Source organism: Ctenocephalides felis, unplaced genomic scaffold (assembly GCF_003426905.1).
Source record: "Ctenocephalides felis isolate EL2017-DRISC unplaced genomic scaffold, ASM342690v1 CF-g0.4_SCAFFOLD_01170, whole genome shotgun sequence".
In the NCBI taxonomy this organism is placed as follows: domain Eukaryota; kingdom Metazoa; phylum Arthropoda; class Insecta; order Siphonaptera; family Pulicidae; genus Ctenocephalides; species Ctenocephalides felis.
This window is the reverse complement of record NW_020537324.1, coordinates 23,755,786-23,774,109: the sequence shown is the minus strand read 5'-3', so window position 1 is coordinate 23,774,109 and position 18,324 is coordinate 23,755,786. Positions and strand designations below refer to the sequence as shown.

The window sequence follows — 18,324 nt, the reverse complement described above, 5'->3', positions numbered from 1 at the left end:
CATAAAAAGAATGCATTGTCAAGGCTTGTCGATCATATTTTAATACAGCTTTATATATTTCTTCAGTATAATTTTAACAAATAAATTTCAACGATATCACTTTGAAATCGCCAGTTTAATAATACTTTATCATTTAAATATTAATAATAGCTAACATTATTAATAATATAACAATAAAGATTGACAAAAACATGCGATCTTCTTTTTTAGATCAGTTATTTGACCAAATGTCGCCGCCATTTTCCCACAATTGTATTTATTGTGCTTAGATAATTTAAAATTTATAGAATTTTTAATTGTATAACCATTTGATAATGGATGTAAAATATTGAGTCTTAAATTATTTTCATTTATCTGAACAAAAATTTAATATATTAATATTTTAGTTTGTGAGAAGCCTATAAATGCACAGTACAGAGACTTTTATTCGCAAATATAATTTTGTAGATATAAATTTAATTTGATTGATAAATTATGGATTTTTTTAAATTTGTGTTTATTTTCTGATCGCAATAAAAAACTCTCAGCTAATTCATCATTGTAGAAATGTATTTTTTTGCTATTTTTCAAAAATTGATAACCTTGTCTTCTAATCCCATGGGTGAAGTAAATTGGGAAGGCCAGGGGACAAACAAATCTAATGTCTTATTATAATTTTAAAATAATTTCACAAAATAATAGCTATATTATTCAACCAATGCAAAATATAAATTCCAAGAGTGCATTTTTCACAGAGATAACACTGTAAGTAACCTTGATATGGAATTTTTTTCAGAAATATTCACCAATAGAGTTGGACGTTTATTAAATGTATCCTTTGTAATTTTTTATTAACTTCATTTACTTTTGTATTTGCTATTTTCTATTTTTGTTAGGGTAAAGGTGTAGTTGGTCCTTTTTACCCTACCCTACTGTAAGATTTTATAAGATTATTTAAAAACAACTATTGAATATGACATTAAATTAATAATACATGTTATAAAACAATCAAATAACATATACTTAAAAATTATATTAAGACCTCGTAAACTAAACAACAGTGCTCACAACGAGAAAACTAACAACGAAGGAAAATAATTTGTTATTTCCAAACATTTCTGTTTTCTCCCGATAGCAACGTCGTAATGAACAAGGTGATGGCTTGGTTACACAAATTTGTCCCTGTTCTTTCAAATATTGTTAAAAAAATCATAACTTTAATGTTTTTTTGAGATATCGGTAGTGGACCTATAAGTCCCTTACTACCATGTATATGTGATATATAATATATAAATATAATATAAAATATATAATTTAATATATAATATATAATTATAATATTTAATCGTACACGCATATTTAGTTATTGATAAAAACTATTTTCTTATACAAAAATTTATTAATATAAAAAATAAACAATATTTGTTAGTGTATGTGCTCCAGTTTTCGTCTGGAGTAGTGTTCTAGTAAATAACACTGCGTTATGCTTGAAAAACTGTTAAATAACAGAACTTTGAGAAGACTAATCATTCCGAAATTAACACACTGACTAAAAGTGTTAAAAATATGTTGGGCAAACAGAGCTTGTTAAATTGTCACATGTACAGGCACGTAGCAAACCCATAAATAAAAAATATATAGTATTTAGTTTTGATATAGAAAAAAATTGTATACAATGACTTAATTTCGAGCAAACATTTTTTTTAAATTTTATATTATATGCCGCGACTACAAATTTTTTTTTTTGAATAGTGCTTGAATTATGTTATAGGTATATGATAATTCAGCCCTGTTTTCCTACTTTCGGCATTAATATGACAATCTCTAAAAAGGTCAACAAACGGTGACAGATGACTGATCGTGTCCAAGATTCTTCCTGCATCATGCGTTACTTGTTAAGCTCTCAAAGCGAAAATATTCAAATTTGGTTGTTAACTTGTTTCGCATGCAAATAATGCAATTATTGTTAATTTAAATAAAAATGAATTCGTATCAATTGAAATTACTAGTGATATTTATTTTACAATGCATGTTAGATATAAATTTCATAAATTGCGATTTATTTATGACGACACCACGAGAGGTGGAGGATTACAGTGTATTAAATGTGACAAAATATGATCCGAGTTTTCAAGGAAGAATTCTTTCGAGACGGAAGAGGTATCTTATATTTCCAGAAGGCAGTAATTTTGTGGTAAGTTTATATCGTATTTTAGGTGGAATTAAACTGTCAAAAGTGATAGCTAACTCGACTGTCTTTATATAAAAGTTAGTCCAGTATGAACTCACTTTTACTAAGAATAGACATTTGCAAATTAAATAAATAAATTGAAATTAATAATAATTAATAAAATAATATTTTTATATTTTATATCAAATATATGGATGCATATATAGTGATTTCGTAAACATTTTGTTCGAGATGATTATATAGACAAATAATAATTATGTATGCATTCTGATATCTGAAAAATGTTTCATGTTGCTTCATATTAATTTTTTTTCTGTCTACTATATATGCATTGAACTAAACACAGTAATTAGAATTTTTAATAGGTGTTCATCTAGTAATTAAAAATGGAACTAAATTATAACGTTTTTAAGAAATTTCCATACATTCTAAGTCCGAGTTTGACTTTTATTTAGTATATATAATTATTTAAACAAAATACAAAAGGTCTTTTTGTAAACGGTCAAATGGTCATTTTGTTAAAAATAATTTTATATTTATTTCGAAGTATTTAATTAAAATTAATATCCACAATGACAACTATGTTGACGAGATAGAATTGAAACTATTTTTTTGAAATATTATAAAAATTATTAACAACTGGACAGATGTCTGCAAAAAAACTTTTGTTTTCAATTATATATTATTAATTATTTCTGAAAAATTATTATATACTTGAGTATAATTCAAAACTATTTTAATTCGTAACTGCATCAGGTTTTTATAATCCAATAAGAGAAATTTAATACTGGTGATAAATTTGACAATAGATCCAATAATGTTTGCTTCAAAATTAAATTTTTTCTCAAGTTTAAAAATTATCATTAGCAAATTTTGTAGAAACATTTTTTATAGTGTACTACTTTGTACTAATAAGAATTATTGCTTTAATATCAAATTAGAAAAAAGCGATAAATGAAAGATGATAAAAGTTGATAAATTTGTCAATCCAATGAAGTTCCAAATTACTTTTTTTTCTCAAATATCAAAATTATGGATTGCAAACGATGCTATGGTCTTTTCTACAGAGTTCATCGTGTATATAATAAAAAACGTTTGGGACAACAAAGTTAGCACTTCTTATTATTAGAATAATAACTCCATATGATAAATAATGAATGGGAAAATACTGCCCTAGAACAGGTCGGAAAGCAAATTCGATTCAGAGAAGAAATAATGTGTTTCCATTTCTATTTCACACCGCAGTGCCCGAGATTGCCTTATTTTCAATTGGATTGAAATAATTTTAAATCTATATTTTCAAGTAAAAATGGAAATCACGCTGCCCGACGTCAGATTGCCAGATCAGAGGCTCGAACGCGCATCCACATGGGTCCGCGCGTTAGGTCGATAACCACGACCACGACAATCATTCCATATATATATATAAAATCAACCAACTCCATATATAACATCAAAATAAATTTTTTATATACCTACTTCTAATTTTTCAGATTACATTCGGCCATGTCAAAAAAATCATCACTAAATACCCCGACAATTGGAATCAGAACAATGAATTCGACATCGCCCACAAGTTACCCAGTGACCCCACATTTGTGAGAAGGATCACTTTTGGCCACAGGTTACCACGTCCTACAGCTCCTACAAAACCTCCAACAACTGAAATGCCTAAACCCATGATGCCTACTTGGGATAAGCCAATGTCTTGGGGACCTCCTCCAGCGTGGGATAAACCATCAGCTTGGGGTAAACCTCCAATGTGGGATAAACCGACTATGATGAAAGCAGCTATGAAGCCAATGATGTCACCTATGATGAAACCGATGATGTCTCCTATGATGAAACCGAAGGTTTGGTCTAGGGGAGGACGGGAGAGGAGAGATTTGTATGGAAACTTTGCTACAGTTTTAGGAAGGTAAATATTAAAAATTAGAAAAAATGACTGCATGTTGATAGAACAGAACATTGAATATCATTATATAAAAGTTTGAGTTTATTTGAACGTCATCTTGTATATTATTATCCATTTTGCTTTGCCCTTCCTTAGAAATACTTGATCTATTTGCAAGAAATATCATAACTCATAAAAAATACACACGGAATTATTAGGATTTATGGGCAATATGAAATACATTAGGATAACAATAATCTACCAAATGCAAAATAGCTTACACGTTGGGATGTTATTTAAAAAAGAAGTGAATTAGAAAAGTGATAAGGAAAAGTCAGAACATTTCAAGAAAGTATCAAGTTCTATTGTTGTTAAAACATAAGTACAAAAAATTGTTCGTAAATCTATTTTATTATTATTGAACATAAGGCAACAAACAATAGTATTTTGAGTAACGTTCATATAAACTAGTTCTGCAGTAGCTTAAAATAAATTAGACTGTCAAATACTAAAACTAAACTGTCTGATACTAAAACTAAATAGTATTTTAACAATTTATGGTTTATTTATTTAAATCAGGATGGGTTTAGATGGTAAAGCTTGTGTCTACCGAACGCTATGCGAAGTCAAACATTTGTTGGCTCCTAAAGGAACATCCTTGGCTCATGATGTAGTCAGAGCATTATTCACGTAAGAATTAATTGAATAATTAAATATACATTTTTAAAATTGAACCGAATCGGTATTTTATGTAGTCATCTAATTATCTTTTGTTTATTATTTCTTAAGGCTCTATACCCACAATGACATTGAAGAAGATGAAGATATTTCGGAAGTAAAAGGCTATCATGATGCATCAAAACATTTAGAATGCGACCAAGTTTATGGAGAAGGTTGCCCATTCTCAATATTGGCATTGTTGCTCTCTTATGATCCTAGAGCTAATTTGATATCATAAATATATATAAGTTTTAGGTTTAAATTACTATGCTATACGTACTATAATGTATAGGAAGTTCAAATTAGTTATAATCGGCGGCATCCGAGTCGAAAGGGTTAAGTTTATAATATGGATATCTATGACAATATTAAAATAATTGTAATTATATTCTAGTTAATATTATTATAATATAATATATACTATATAGGCTGCATTTCAATGTATTAATTAAATTAGGTAAGTATCATATTTCGGTACTCCGTATTGTGGAATGTAGTCTATATATATATTTAATTGTTAATTTATATAATGAACTATTATCTTTAGCTAAATTTATCTTTAGATAAATTATTTTAATGAATTTTTTTTTCTTCAGTTGTTTAAATATTTATATTCTTTTTACGAGACATTCTTCTGTTTTAGGTATTTTCGTAAACTAATTTTATATAATAAAAGTTATTTTTAATTGTTAAAATATTTTTAATGCTTGCAGTATGACTTTTTGAGAAGATACCCTATTATTTTTGCTTATATAAGTAAGTAAAAGTAAAAACTGTTATTCATCTCTTGATTTCTTAAGAATATCATACCTAATTTAAAAAAATCATAATAAACCAGAATTTTCGGGACTATCGAGATACGTTAAGGTTCATAATTTGTATATTAGTATGTAGAAATTTAAATATTAAGCTTTCATGATTAGTTTTTAATAATATTTTACACACTTAACTTTGCCCAAAAACACATATTATTTATTATTTATTCTTTTTATTTATAAACTTATTATACGTATGTTAGATATATGCTACGCATATATATCCCAATTATAATAAATAGATATGCATTTTCATATGTTTTTCGTTTGTTAGTTGGAATTTATTTTAGAACTGCTAATTAGTTCTACAGATTTAATATTGAAACGTACAAAATAAATATAAATTAATGTTTATTCTGCATTATTTTATTATTTAATAAACACAAATACACACACACTGACATTTACACTAAATTATTTTAGAATTGATGGATGTATTCCAATTTCTTTGCTCCCAGGTGCTCAAATGCTTTCAAATTGATAAAAAAAAATTATGAAAGTTTTAGCTTCCATTATTAACTTTAAGATAAACCGTACTCCATCCAAAAATTTTTGGTTTTTCTTCATAAATTTTTGTTGCAAATTATCTATTTATGATCAAAATAAGCAAATACAATGTTTATTCTCAAAATTTTGATTCAAGTTATAAAATTCTAAAAAATTTTTATTCATGTTATTTCCATAAGAAACTTTAACTTGAAGCAAAGAAATTCAAAAATATCTATATTAAGGACCATACTAATATAGTGATAGGTCATATCCTATTACGTTTATAATGAATTCATATTTTTGCTAGTTGTTGGGCTAGTTTTCAATTACTCTAGTACTTACATTCAGTGTTCAAAATAATTAAATTTTAGAAATTCTTCTCAGAAATCTATGAGAACAGTAGAAGTAGAACAGTAGTTTATTGTGTTTAAGACGCGTTTTTAGTCTGACTATGTTTCATTGATTAAACATATGTGTGCTTATCTTCTAATATGCTTTAAATATACAAATATTTGGTACATATTAAAAGTTATGTAGAAATCAACAGCAAAATGAGTTTGCATATTATAAAATATACTAGCATTATATAAGTTGGGTTTATGCAGCTTTCAGAATGCGAATAGCGTTTGCATAATTCCGCGAGCTAAAGTTCCCCTTGGAGTTTTCGCGTGTTCGAGATGTTCAGAAATCCCGCGAAGTAAACTATTGTTATTATATATTTATCGAAGTTTGTCAGGAAATAATTTCGAGCGACGACTACGCCGTTCTAGGATGAAAAGCTCGTATAACTTTAATTTATATTCCAGCGGTTAATTTCAGAAAAATCGTATTAGCTGCTCATGAAAATGTAAATTAGTTGTAAACCTATTTTATGATGATCCTCTTGCTGATATAGTATTCATGAGAAGCACTTTTAGTAGTTATAATTAGTTATTTCTCCACTAGCCAGATAACAAGTCTTAATATTTATATTTATCCATATATCCAAAATTGTGTAAAATAATGAGCAATAAAATTCTTATGATGATCTGAAGGTGCTATATATTAAAGACTTTAAAAAACAAAATCTATTAATCATCAATTCCAATTAGAATATCACTCCAATTTACTCGTTGCTCCGCAGTTACATATACCAGTATTAAAAAGACTTAAAAAAATTATGGTTAATTCACTTGATCCAGTAAAATTGTATCTACTAGTAAATACCCTCTGGGGTAACTATTATCTATAATTATATTTATTTATTGTCAATCAAAATATCTCATAGAGTGTAACTAATGTTCTGGTTGTTATTAATAAAAGAAATGAAAAAAGTAAGGATTTTTTTGATACAGATAAAAATACAAATCATAACAATAGCTTAAAGAACTATAAAGTTCTAATTAATTCTCAATTTTTTTTATTCACTGCTATATTTATATCTGAAAAGTTAAGGGAATTTAGTAAATTTGTTAATTTATAATTTGTAAACCGTAATTGCGACATTCTATACTATAGTGACATGTTGGGAAAAACAACTAATTAGTTAGTTAGTTATATTAATAATATTTTAATGATAATAATATACACTTTACAATTCTCCAAAATAATAGTAAGAATATATAAAATTTTAAATCTACTTACTTTATTAAGATCTATTGATTTAATAAAAAATGGTTAGTATATAACATATTTTTAAACTGTTTAGTATATATTTTAATTCTGCATTATTGAATATAGCATATTATATAGACAATAAAATTTTATTGCAAACATTAAATTTACTTGTACTCGTATATTGCTTGTTTAAGTGAATCAACATGTAAACTCAACATGTAAATTCAAGAATTATTATTATGTTTATTTGCTAAAAAAATTCTTATTAAATTCTTTCCACTAATTTTAAATCTTATGATACTGAAGAATCCACTTAATTTGTTTTCAATAAATATTTTTTATTAAATCTTCTCTCTCTAGGTGCTGTGACTATTGCATTTTTTTTTTAAGTACACGCTTTCTAAAGCATTCGTGCTTATTTATTGTCAATATTCTAATTATTGTTAATAATTTGAAAATGAGTTGGCAATCATTTTATAAAAATTTAAATAAGGCATATGAAATATAAACTTAATTGAGAATTTGTCAGAATTTAGGGACCGATTCTGCCGCATAACAGAAAAATGTTATGACAAGGCCATGTTACGCTCCAACTTCCATACATTATAATGCTACTGAATCATACTGAATACTGTCAAAATGTATTTGATGTGCATTCAGGCGTTTTACACATAAACTGCAACGTCACTCGTATGTTATGAAGCTGAGTCAGAAAGACCCTGTTATCTAAAATTATTTACCTGGCATTTCTGCGGTTTCTAGGTTAGGATATCTAATTGACAACCTGAGAAAAACGCCTCACTGCACAGAACCACATGGCTTTTATCAATATTTAGTAAGGAATAAAGGTCTTCATAACATGTTCCTGCCATAACATTGGTCTGTTATGCGGCCGAATCGGTCCATTAGTAAAAAGATTTTTTTTTTGTAAAATATTATATTTAATGTTTGTATGACTACTTTCAGCTTATTTTATTTCAGATGCAAACGTTGTTTAGCTACTAAAATTACTATAAAATAATTTTATTTTAACTCTTATTTTATGAATACTCTTAATAATAGTTTGAAATCGTCGCGCAAAACCAATTAACGCGAGTTTTTATCGAGTTTCATCAAATGGCTTTTGAATTATTGAAATCGGTGCAAATACTAATATCACCTTCAAAGAGTTTAAAAAAAAAATTGTTAAAGAGCCTCAAGAACTATTTGATCTAATTCAATTTGATCAATTCTAACAATAAGATCATAAATCATTCAATCCGAACGCTATGTTCTCTCAAAAACTGAGTTGCCATTTTTCCTTTTTATTGGCTGGACCTCTCAAAAACTAATACGCACGTCTCCCCATCAATAGGAATCGAATGCTTTTTGAATCATTCAAATTGGTTGATTCGTAACTCTAGAAATTGTAAATTTGACAAAAATTTGTATTCGCACATACACAAACACACATATTCATTTTTTGTAAGGTATGTTCAGCAAAAATGTTCAGAAAAACTCAAAAACTCAAACGTATAAAGATATGCAAAAAATATTATTTTCGATTTTTTGGCGTTTTGACCTAACTATGGGACGTTAAAGAATGCACGTAAAAACTAATTGTCTCATATACAAAAACCAAATGTTGGATAAAAATTTCAAATTTCCGCATAGCTCAAGAGTAATCATTACGAGGCTAATGTATTTTAAAAATGCAGGTACCGCATAATAGCATCTGTGCGCTAAAATCGCATCTAAAGTGCGAAATTTAACGATCAAATATAGTCAGAAGATAAGAAGCTTCGGTTAGTTTCTTAAGTATTTGTGAAGAACTAAGATGCATTCTAAAGTGTTTTATGGTCTACTAGTGGTGCTTTTTATAGACGAGGCATTAGCGATAAGGATTGGAGAAAAAGTTGAGAAAAACAAAGTGTTGGCGAGGAGAAAACGCTATGTTGTGTTTCCAGAGGGTTCGAGCTTTTCAGTAAGTTTTTATACAGTAATAATACATCATGTAAAACATACGCTAATTATCTTACCCATAAAAAGTTAAATTTATTATACTAGAGAATTATATAGAGATTTATCTTTTCGACACAGTGGCATTGAAAATTTGTAGGAGATATTAATATCTTATTATTGATCACGATCCATTGTATTTACTGCTATAACCTACGTTGCTTAAGAAGAAATTCTAGTGTAAAAATCGATTTTTTTATATATAATGAAGGCTAACTTTTCAAAAATATGTGTACAGGAGTATTTTAAAAATTTAAATTATTTTAGGAGATATCGCTGTTTGACCACGATAATCTACATATGTGTCTTTAAATATTATAAAAGTTTAACTTTTCAAGAATATGTGTACAGGAGAATTTAGAAAAAATTAAATTATTTTCGGAGATATCGCTGTTTGACCACAATAGTCTTCATATATGTCTTTAAATATTATTAAACTTTAACTTTTCAAAAATAGGTTCGATTCCGATACCCACAATTTTTTAACTTCTGTTAGACCGATTTACTTAAAATTTCTTTATAGATTTATCATAAGTATGAACTACTTTTATGCCCCAATTCCAACATTGCGAACAAAATTTCTGGCAGTCGCTATTTTGTGTAAAAACATTTTTTAACTAGTCTGTAGTTCATACGAATGCAACATTATTCAAGATTAATAATTTTTTTTATATTTTTTATTGTATTATTTGGAGGGCTAAAATCTGGCGTATGGTCATGTACCCATTTTTTTTTTTGAAAAAGTCGAATGTGGGTATATATTGTTTTTTTTTAAATTGAAAACAACACACATAATGTCTGATCTAGCAATTCTTCTGCATCATAATTAACTGCATTATAATTTCTATCGTTTTCTGGCAATTTTGCCTTAAATGACTATTGAGCACTTAAATGATCAATTAAGTTTTTTTTTTTGTAGAATGCACCCTTAATTTGCAAATGAAAATATTTTCAGATATCTAGTTGCAAACATATGTGCAGATTGTCCAGGGGTCAAGAAAAATTCAATATGTTTGCAAATTACTACTGTATTATATAAAAAAAATTCAATCGACCATTTATTTGAAACTCAATAGTCATTTAAGATAAAAAGAGCCAGGAAACGACAGAAAAAGAAAGATTTTCATTATCATGCAGAAAAATTACTAGTTTGGAGATTTTATAGTTGTCTTAAATTTTATTTCAAATTTTTGTCATTATATGGTAAAATTGTCTTAATTAGATTCGTATTTAGCGGTGAAAAACATATGCTGGACACTCAATACAGCCAACTTTTTTTTGTGAAACTATGCTATCATTACTTATCATAGAACAATATAAATTGTCAAGTACATATTACATTTATTTTGTGAATAAATCAAGTTACCTATTTAACCTTAAACTAAAATTTTAAACAAATACACAACTTTATTATATTCATTCATTTATCAAAATTGTGATAAGTTGAAAAATGAAAACTTAAACTTATTTGAAACCAAACATATAAAAGTTGAAATAAACTAGAAGTGTAATAGATTATTTACAGACGCTCCGCGAGAAATATAAAGAACTGAGCGGAAAATTTTACGACATGCGAATTTATTTAACCACGAGCGCATATTTTAATAAATTCAAGAAATGATACTTTACAACTTTTCTAAAAACGAAGTAAAAATAAACTTACATCACTCGGCAGCATATGTCGTGGCTTTAAAATAGCATCATTCTTATAAAAATGGAAATCGTAAACTATATGCGGTATTTTTATGACAATCTCCGTCGAGAACATCAAGTTTGCAATAAAACGAAATCAATCTAACCCATAAAATTTTTCAGTTTGCAATCTGTATGCAGATTTCCGCTACTGGAACACCTGCTCCTGATTTTTTGCTCTATGCCATGAACTGGGCCATCGTGTACGATTTGCCGAATGAAACTAGATCGGCCACAGAAAGTCGAGAGCAGGAATTTCAGACAAAATCCACAATGCAAAGGAGGCACCGCAGGGAATTGTACAGAAAGATGGAAATCGTCATGGATACGTAAGCTCTGATCTCTAGGAGTTTATTGAATGTTTTAAACTTGTTAAAGTTTTCAGATTACTAGAGTTGGAAGCGGCTGTGAACTTCTGCATTAAAATTACTTTGTCGCATGAATAGTGCTCAACAGTTGTTACTCCAAGTTGCTAGGAATTTATTGTTCAAACACGTGATATAGATTTGAAATTTATCTGATATTTTATAGTTCTGAATATTACTTTGAAAAGTTTTATTTGTGCAAGATCAAGAATATTATATGAATATTTGAAATAAAACAAAAATATTTATAAGTGGCATTTTGCCTTGAGGCAACTTCCTGATACGTTCATCCATTTAATCATTAAGAAATGAGGTTCAGCTATTTATGTAAAGTGTTAACATATATAATTTCATTCATTTCGGGTTCTAAAAACGTATTTTATTAAGTGTGAAGATAAACTGTAATCAGTAGTACAAAACACTACAGACGTACATATGCTTCAGCATAGATTCTGATTAGAATTGCTTAAGCGCACGGCAAAACTCTAAATTTCGATGATTTTTTATAGTTCAACCGCTTATCGTAGGCCTATAATATTTCAGTATGCTATTTCATACTATGAAATCCATCGTTTCATCAAAACTTGACAAAACTCTTTTCAAAAAATAATTTAGAAGAAACGGCCTGGCTGATCTTACCAAATACTAATCAACGCGTTTTTGACTTTCAAAAATTGATTCAAATATGTGGACTGAAACAAACAGAAAATTTTACCCGTTTCCGCCAATTACAAAGAAACGGCTCGGCAGATCGTCGCACAAAACTAACTAACTACTTCTTGTCGAGTTACATCGAATAACTTTTGATTTTTGAAATGAAAAATTTGCTTATGTTGTTCGACAAAACATAAAATTAGCAAACCAAATATCCTGCGAAAATATAAACTTCTCTGCATTTTACAAAAATACTTTTCTACATTTTTGTGTAAATATTTTAGTTTGGTATATTGTTAGATTCATTTACTATTTTATTCAGAACAATTGCTACAAGAATGAATTTAAGGCATTTTCCTTTCCAAATGATATTATTTCTTTTAAAGCAAAAATGTTCTAAATATGGAAAATTCATAATTAGTAGTATGAGGCTCATACAAAATAGAACTAGTTAATAAATAAAAATTATATCTGCTGAAGAGTATTATGCTTTTATTTCAGAACTTTTTAAACTTTTAATTAAAACACATAAGTTGCACTAGTATAGTATAGTAGCATGAAGTTTTTACGAAATATGAACTATTCATTACAGAAAAATAAATCTATCAAAGAGTGTTATATTTTTATTTCATAATTTTTTAAGTGTTTAATTAAGAGATATGAAAAACATATAAGTATCACTGGTGCTACGAAACAAATTAGTTATTTTGGCGATAAAAAATATAAATTAGTTATCACAAAAAAATCTGCGGAGGGGTGTAAAGCTTTTATATTGAAAGTTGTATTTAATTTATTTTAGTATAGTATTGATTCAAGCTATTTAATCTAATTGAATATATGTTGAAGTTTAAAAAATAAAATTGTTATCATTTAAGGCAAATGAAATACTCATATAAAATAATTTCAATTAAGAAATTGCTTCAATGATAATTAGTGAAGTTTATAGATACTGTATGATATTACCATACTTGGTTTAATCTAAATTGAATATCATTTTCTAATTTTTGTCACTAAAGTTAATAAACATTTTAAGACATTTCATAAATTCTAATAAATATAAATAAATACGTTTATTATTAGGTATCCATCAAGTTAATGTTTAATAAGTCAGTTACTAGTCCCCGTTCGACTTCTTCTTCAATAGGAAAAGACGATTAAACTATGACATCTTTTGTTCACAAATGTGTTTTTTGTGTCATTTTAAATTATTTATTCATTGAATAAAACTCAAACAAAGAGTCAAAACGTGTTAAAAAATACATATTTATTTTTAATAACTAATAATGGATGTATGGTAAAAATCATTTCTGTTTATAATTATATTTATATTTAAGAATTACTTGTTTATGTTTGAAAAAGTCAAGTTATTAAAATAAAAATAAAACAACACAAACCAGTAATAAATATATACATTCACTTCACATATACACATCAATTTTAATTGATGGTGCTATAGTTTAAAAAAATACCAGAAGCATACATTTTTATCATGATTTCTCAAGTTGATAATATAATTTCACGACTCTACACGAGACGATAAATTAATTAAATATCTATTTTTGATGAAAACAGAGCTGCAATATTCATACATTATTTAATATACAAGTTCATATTGCACTGACTAAGTATATCTTTTGATAGATTTCTATTTGTATTTCTAGAATGGGCTTACAAGGAAGATCCTGCATTAATAGAGCTATTTGTGAAGCAAGTTGGAAACTCCAGAGAGGAAGTTTAGTTTCAGAACTATTGCGTGCAATATTCCGGTAGGAAGAAAGCATTTAATGTGAATTATATATTTGTATATATATTTATATATACGTAGATAACATTAATGGATGCCATTAATATTCTAGACAACCAAAAACAAAAGTCTACTCATTTGAACCCGTAGATCATTACGAGCATCATTTGGCATATTGGGATGGATTTTCGAATAGAAATTGCAATAGAAAATATCCGGACTGCAAATTTTCTATATTAGATACATTGATAAGTTCGCCATTTGGTTGGAATTAATTTTAACAGTTTCAAGAATTGGTGTACTTTATATTTTATACAGAGGTCGTTTTGAGTAAAAAAACAAGTTTCTGAAATTATTAGTTACGATTTTATTGTTATACATATCATATGGAATTTCTTTTTATTTTTGATTAGGAATTGCGCTCAGTGATTCTGACTAGGTCGTATTTGATTGTTACGGTTTTTGTTAAATCTGTTTTAATTAAAAAATAAATAAATATTTTTTTACATATAGTATGTTTTTTTTTAATTACTTTCGAAGTTGTCATTGCTATCAGATCCATCAAAAATTTTCTTACTTTTTTAATTAAATTCCCGTAGGGCAGTAAGAGCAAAAAAATTCGAAATCAAAAACTTTTTATATATATTTTTACGTTTCTTTTATGACATTTTATTCAATTTATATTTTGAACTATTGACATATACTCGTATTAGTTTAATTTTATTCAGAATTCGTCCTACATCGTGTAAGTATCGTTATGTATAGTAATGCAGCAAACTCACTAAAGAAAATTGTAAACAAAATGAAAATATAACTGAATTAGTAATTAACACATATAATTGTACTGATAATTTCAAGAAACCCATACTCAAACTGTTAGAATTTACCATAAAATTATATTTTGATACTCTTCTTGAATGAAATTCTGAATGTATTTTAATTACTGAGTACAAAATAATTTATTAAGAAATACTTTTGAAGATGACTGTTGAGTTTTTAAAATATAATCAATATATTTTTTTATCAATTTCTATATTCAGATACAAAAATCAATATGAAAATTGTATAAAGCCAATATATAACTCATAGATAAAAATTTCATTATATGGCATACAAAATATATATGTATTATATATTATACATATTTATATAAACGAGAACAAGTATTTTTAGTTTTTATTTAATTTATGATTTCATTAACAATTTTTATTAACAAAATTGTAAACATAAATCACAAATATTAAACTTTTTTAACCATTATTCTTTTAATATATTTAGATTTTTAATTTTTTAAAATTACTATTCAAAAAGTATTTTATAAATAACAGGTCCATCATATCTTTAGAAAAATTTATTTGCTAAAATTTAAATCGAATTAATTAACTGATAGTGTATGGACCTAAACATAAGATAAATTGTAAGAACGTTTCGATTTATAAACAAATAGATGATAATTTTAGTGTAAAAAACTTAATAACTACATAAAATTTTGTACTTCTAAATTGGCAAAATAGAGACAGAAATTAAAAATCAGATTTTATAAAAACTTTAAATTAAAAATTATAACGAAAACAAGATACTCAAATTCAAAATTTTGCTGTATATTTGATTTAATATTTTGTTAAACTTTAATTCTTTAAAGATTTAAAAAATTGGGCTCCATTGAAAATTTTAGAATTATCACGTTATTTTCTAGAAAATGTATGATTTCTTCTATCGATTTTTTAAAATAATTTGCATTTAAGCAATTATTCAAAAACCAGAATAATCAAATTTAAGAGCTGGTTGCAAAAATTGATAAAACAATCAGAAGCTTTAGTAATATTTAATCTTTGCATTTTAAAAACTAGACTTTATTAAACAAATTTAAACTATTATTTTAGTTACTACATACACATTTTGCGATTCGTTTTTTTATTGTTTTTTATGGATTTTACCAACTATATATTCTTCTTCATATATTTTTCAGGTAAATAAAAAATTTCTTCGTAAAATTTTGTCTCAGAGTGTAGTTCACTGGCCTGAAACGATTACACAAACTATTGAGATGTCAGTTTAACACAAATAAAACATAAATCATCACATTCTGAAAATATCCAGCGGCTATAACTCCCAATCGATAAATCCTTTCTAACTTTGTAAATAGTGGACATAAAATCGATCACAATTCTGTAAAACAATATATTGATTTATAAATTTAATTATCTAATGAAAAATAATGAAATTCGAATATCTAGGACTTTTTATAGTATTATGGTGCTTTTGTTATCCTGAAGTTGGATCTGATGATAGTGAAATTAATAAACACCCTGTGCAAAAAATTTTACACAGGAGGAAACGTTATGTGGTTTTTCCAGAAGGATCAAGTTTTTCGGTGAGTATCTTTATTAAATCAATTTGATATTGTGATATTTCTGATAATTATACTTTTATTATACACATATAATTAAACATTATGTTTTATTTTATTATTATCAAAAATACACCAAATTTTTGAAATTATCTATCTGAAAAAACACTTTTTACATTGAGACTTTTATAATGTTAAGTCGTTAACGCATCATAATAATAAAGAATAAATTAAATATTTTGAATATTCGCTTAATTTTGTTTGAAAAACAATTTTGAGAAAATTATTTCTGAACTGAATCATCAAAATTTTGGATTTCATAGCACGTGATTCTAACGTAAATTAATACTAAAACTATAAAATAATATGTGAAAAATCTATATATTTATCAAAATTTCTGCAATTGTATAATATTCAAATAATTTTATAAAATATATTATTTTTTTTATTGCTATAAATTTTTGATGCAGCATATATATGGATTATTTTATAATAATGTATTCAAAAACTGCATTGTTCAATCTGTAGTTTTTTTATTATATTGATAATTTATTGATCATTATTTTTTATCAATATTTTTGAAAAAAAAAATTGGAATTGAGTTTAGTTTATTAAAATTTTAGTTATTTAGTTATATGTTTTTTGCTGGCTATATCATGAATCAGATATTTATGATATATACAAATTATAAAAAATATAGATATTCTTAAAAAATATTTTTTATTTATTGAAAGAATTTTTTATGTTGAAAAAAAAATGCTTTATCCTTACATTAACATTGATATTTGTTAATAATATATACATATTCTGTTTTTTCATATACTGGAAGTGATAGAACAAATAATTTAATTACTTAAAAATAATTTGCTATAAGTTCAGCTATGACTTTGTGAAAAAATGTGGGATAGCAACCACGTTTTTTAGGTTCGATATCCACCTTGACCAGCTTGATATAAAACAATAGTATTATCAGATTTTCACTTGAGATTATAAATTTCAAATATGATTTTTTGTGAAAATATCCTTTAGGAGCATTACTGTAATATATTTTCACATTCACAGTTAATAAATATAGGTACTTAATAAAATCTCTAAAAATTATAAAAACCGTTGTAAAAAATACAAAAATAACTAGTGATGCAAGATATATTTGCCTTAAGGCAAATTGCTGAAACTTACTGTTCTGTATTGAAATATTCGAGATATTTTAAATGTTTTTAGTCTGGATCAAAATTGAAATCCGAATAATTTTAAATATTCTAAAAAAATTGTAAATTAAAAAAAATATCTTGAAATGAAAAACAATTGTTTTCTTTAAAAAAAAATTCTTTACACTTCCACCACAAGCAAAACGTTTTTTGGATTAGATGATCTGTTTTGTCTTGATAAAAACTGCCTTTGCAAAAAACTAATCAACTCGTCTTCCCGTCAACACAAAGCAAATGTTTTTTGAATCATTCTAATCGGATGCCTGGTTCTCGCAAAAACCGAGTTGAATATTCTGTACTTTTTGCTCTGTATCTCCTTAGCAATAGGAATGAAATCGTAAACGAAAAATTGTATCCACTCATACATACATACATACACACAAACACACACACACATCCATTTTTTCTAAGGTATGCTAAAATGTTTAGAAACTTTTGAAACGTAAAGATATATATATATATATATATATATAAATTTACAATTTGCATTTCAATTTTTTGCGATTACTATAACTTACCCTATGGGAAGTTAAAAAAACAGTTTTAGGAGTTCAATAATATTTATTAAATTTCTGATTCCAGTTCGCCCTCTGCATGGCCGTGGGTATACTCGGCCAGCCCGATCACAA

The 18,324-nt window shown here is 26.4% G+C and overlaps 1 protein-coding gene across 1 annotated transcript; it reads left to right on the top strand.

Moving 5' to 3' along the window:
- The first annotated feature begins 2,044 nt into the window (after nucleotides 1-2,044).
- LOC113366980 lies at nucleotides 2,045-5,022 on the top strand. Its single transcript, XM_026608619.1, has 4 exons — nucleotides 2,045-2,173; nucleotides 3,664-4,088; nucleotides 4,644-4,754; nucleotides 4,854-5,022. The coding sequence occupies exons 1-4, from the start codon at nucleotides 2,045-2,047 to the stop codon at nucleotides 5,020-5,022; spliced, it is 834 nt and encodes a 277-aa protein (XP_026464404.1).
- The last annotated feature ends 13,302 nt before the right edge of the window (nucleotides 5,023-18,324 follow it).

What these genes read in the sequence shown, in the direction of transcription:
- LOC113366980 (XM_026608619.1), top strand. Translation starts at nt 2,045, where the DNA reads ATGACGACACCACGAGAGGTGGAGGATTACAGTGTATTAAATGTGACA. An exon ending in CAGAAGGCAGTAATTTTGTG is followed by an intron (nt 2,174 to 3,663) that starts GTAAGTTTATAT and finishes CTAATTTTTCAG; the next exon opens with ATTACATTCGGCCATGTCAA. An exon ending in TTTGCTACAGTTTTAGGAAG is followed by an intron (nt 4,089 to 4,643) that starts GTAAATATTAAA and finishes TATTTAAATCAG; the next exon opens with GATGGGTTTAGATGGTAAAG.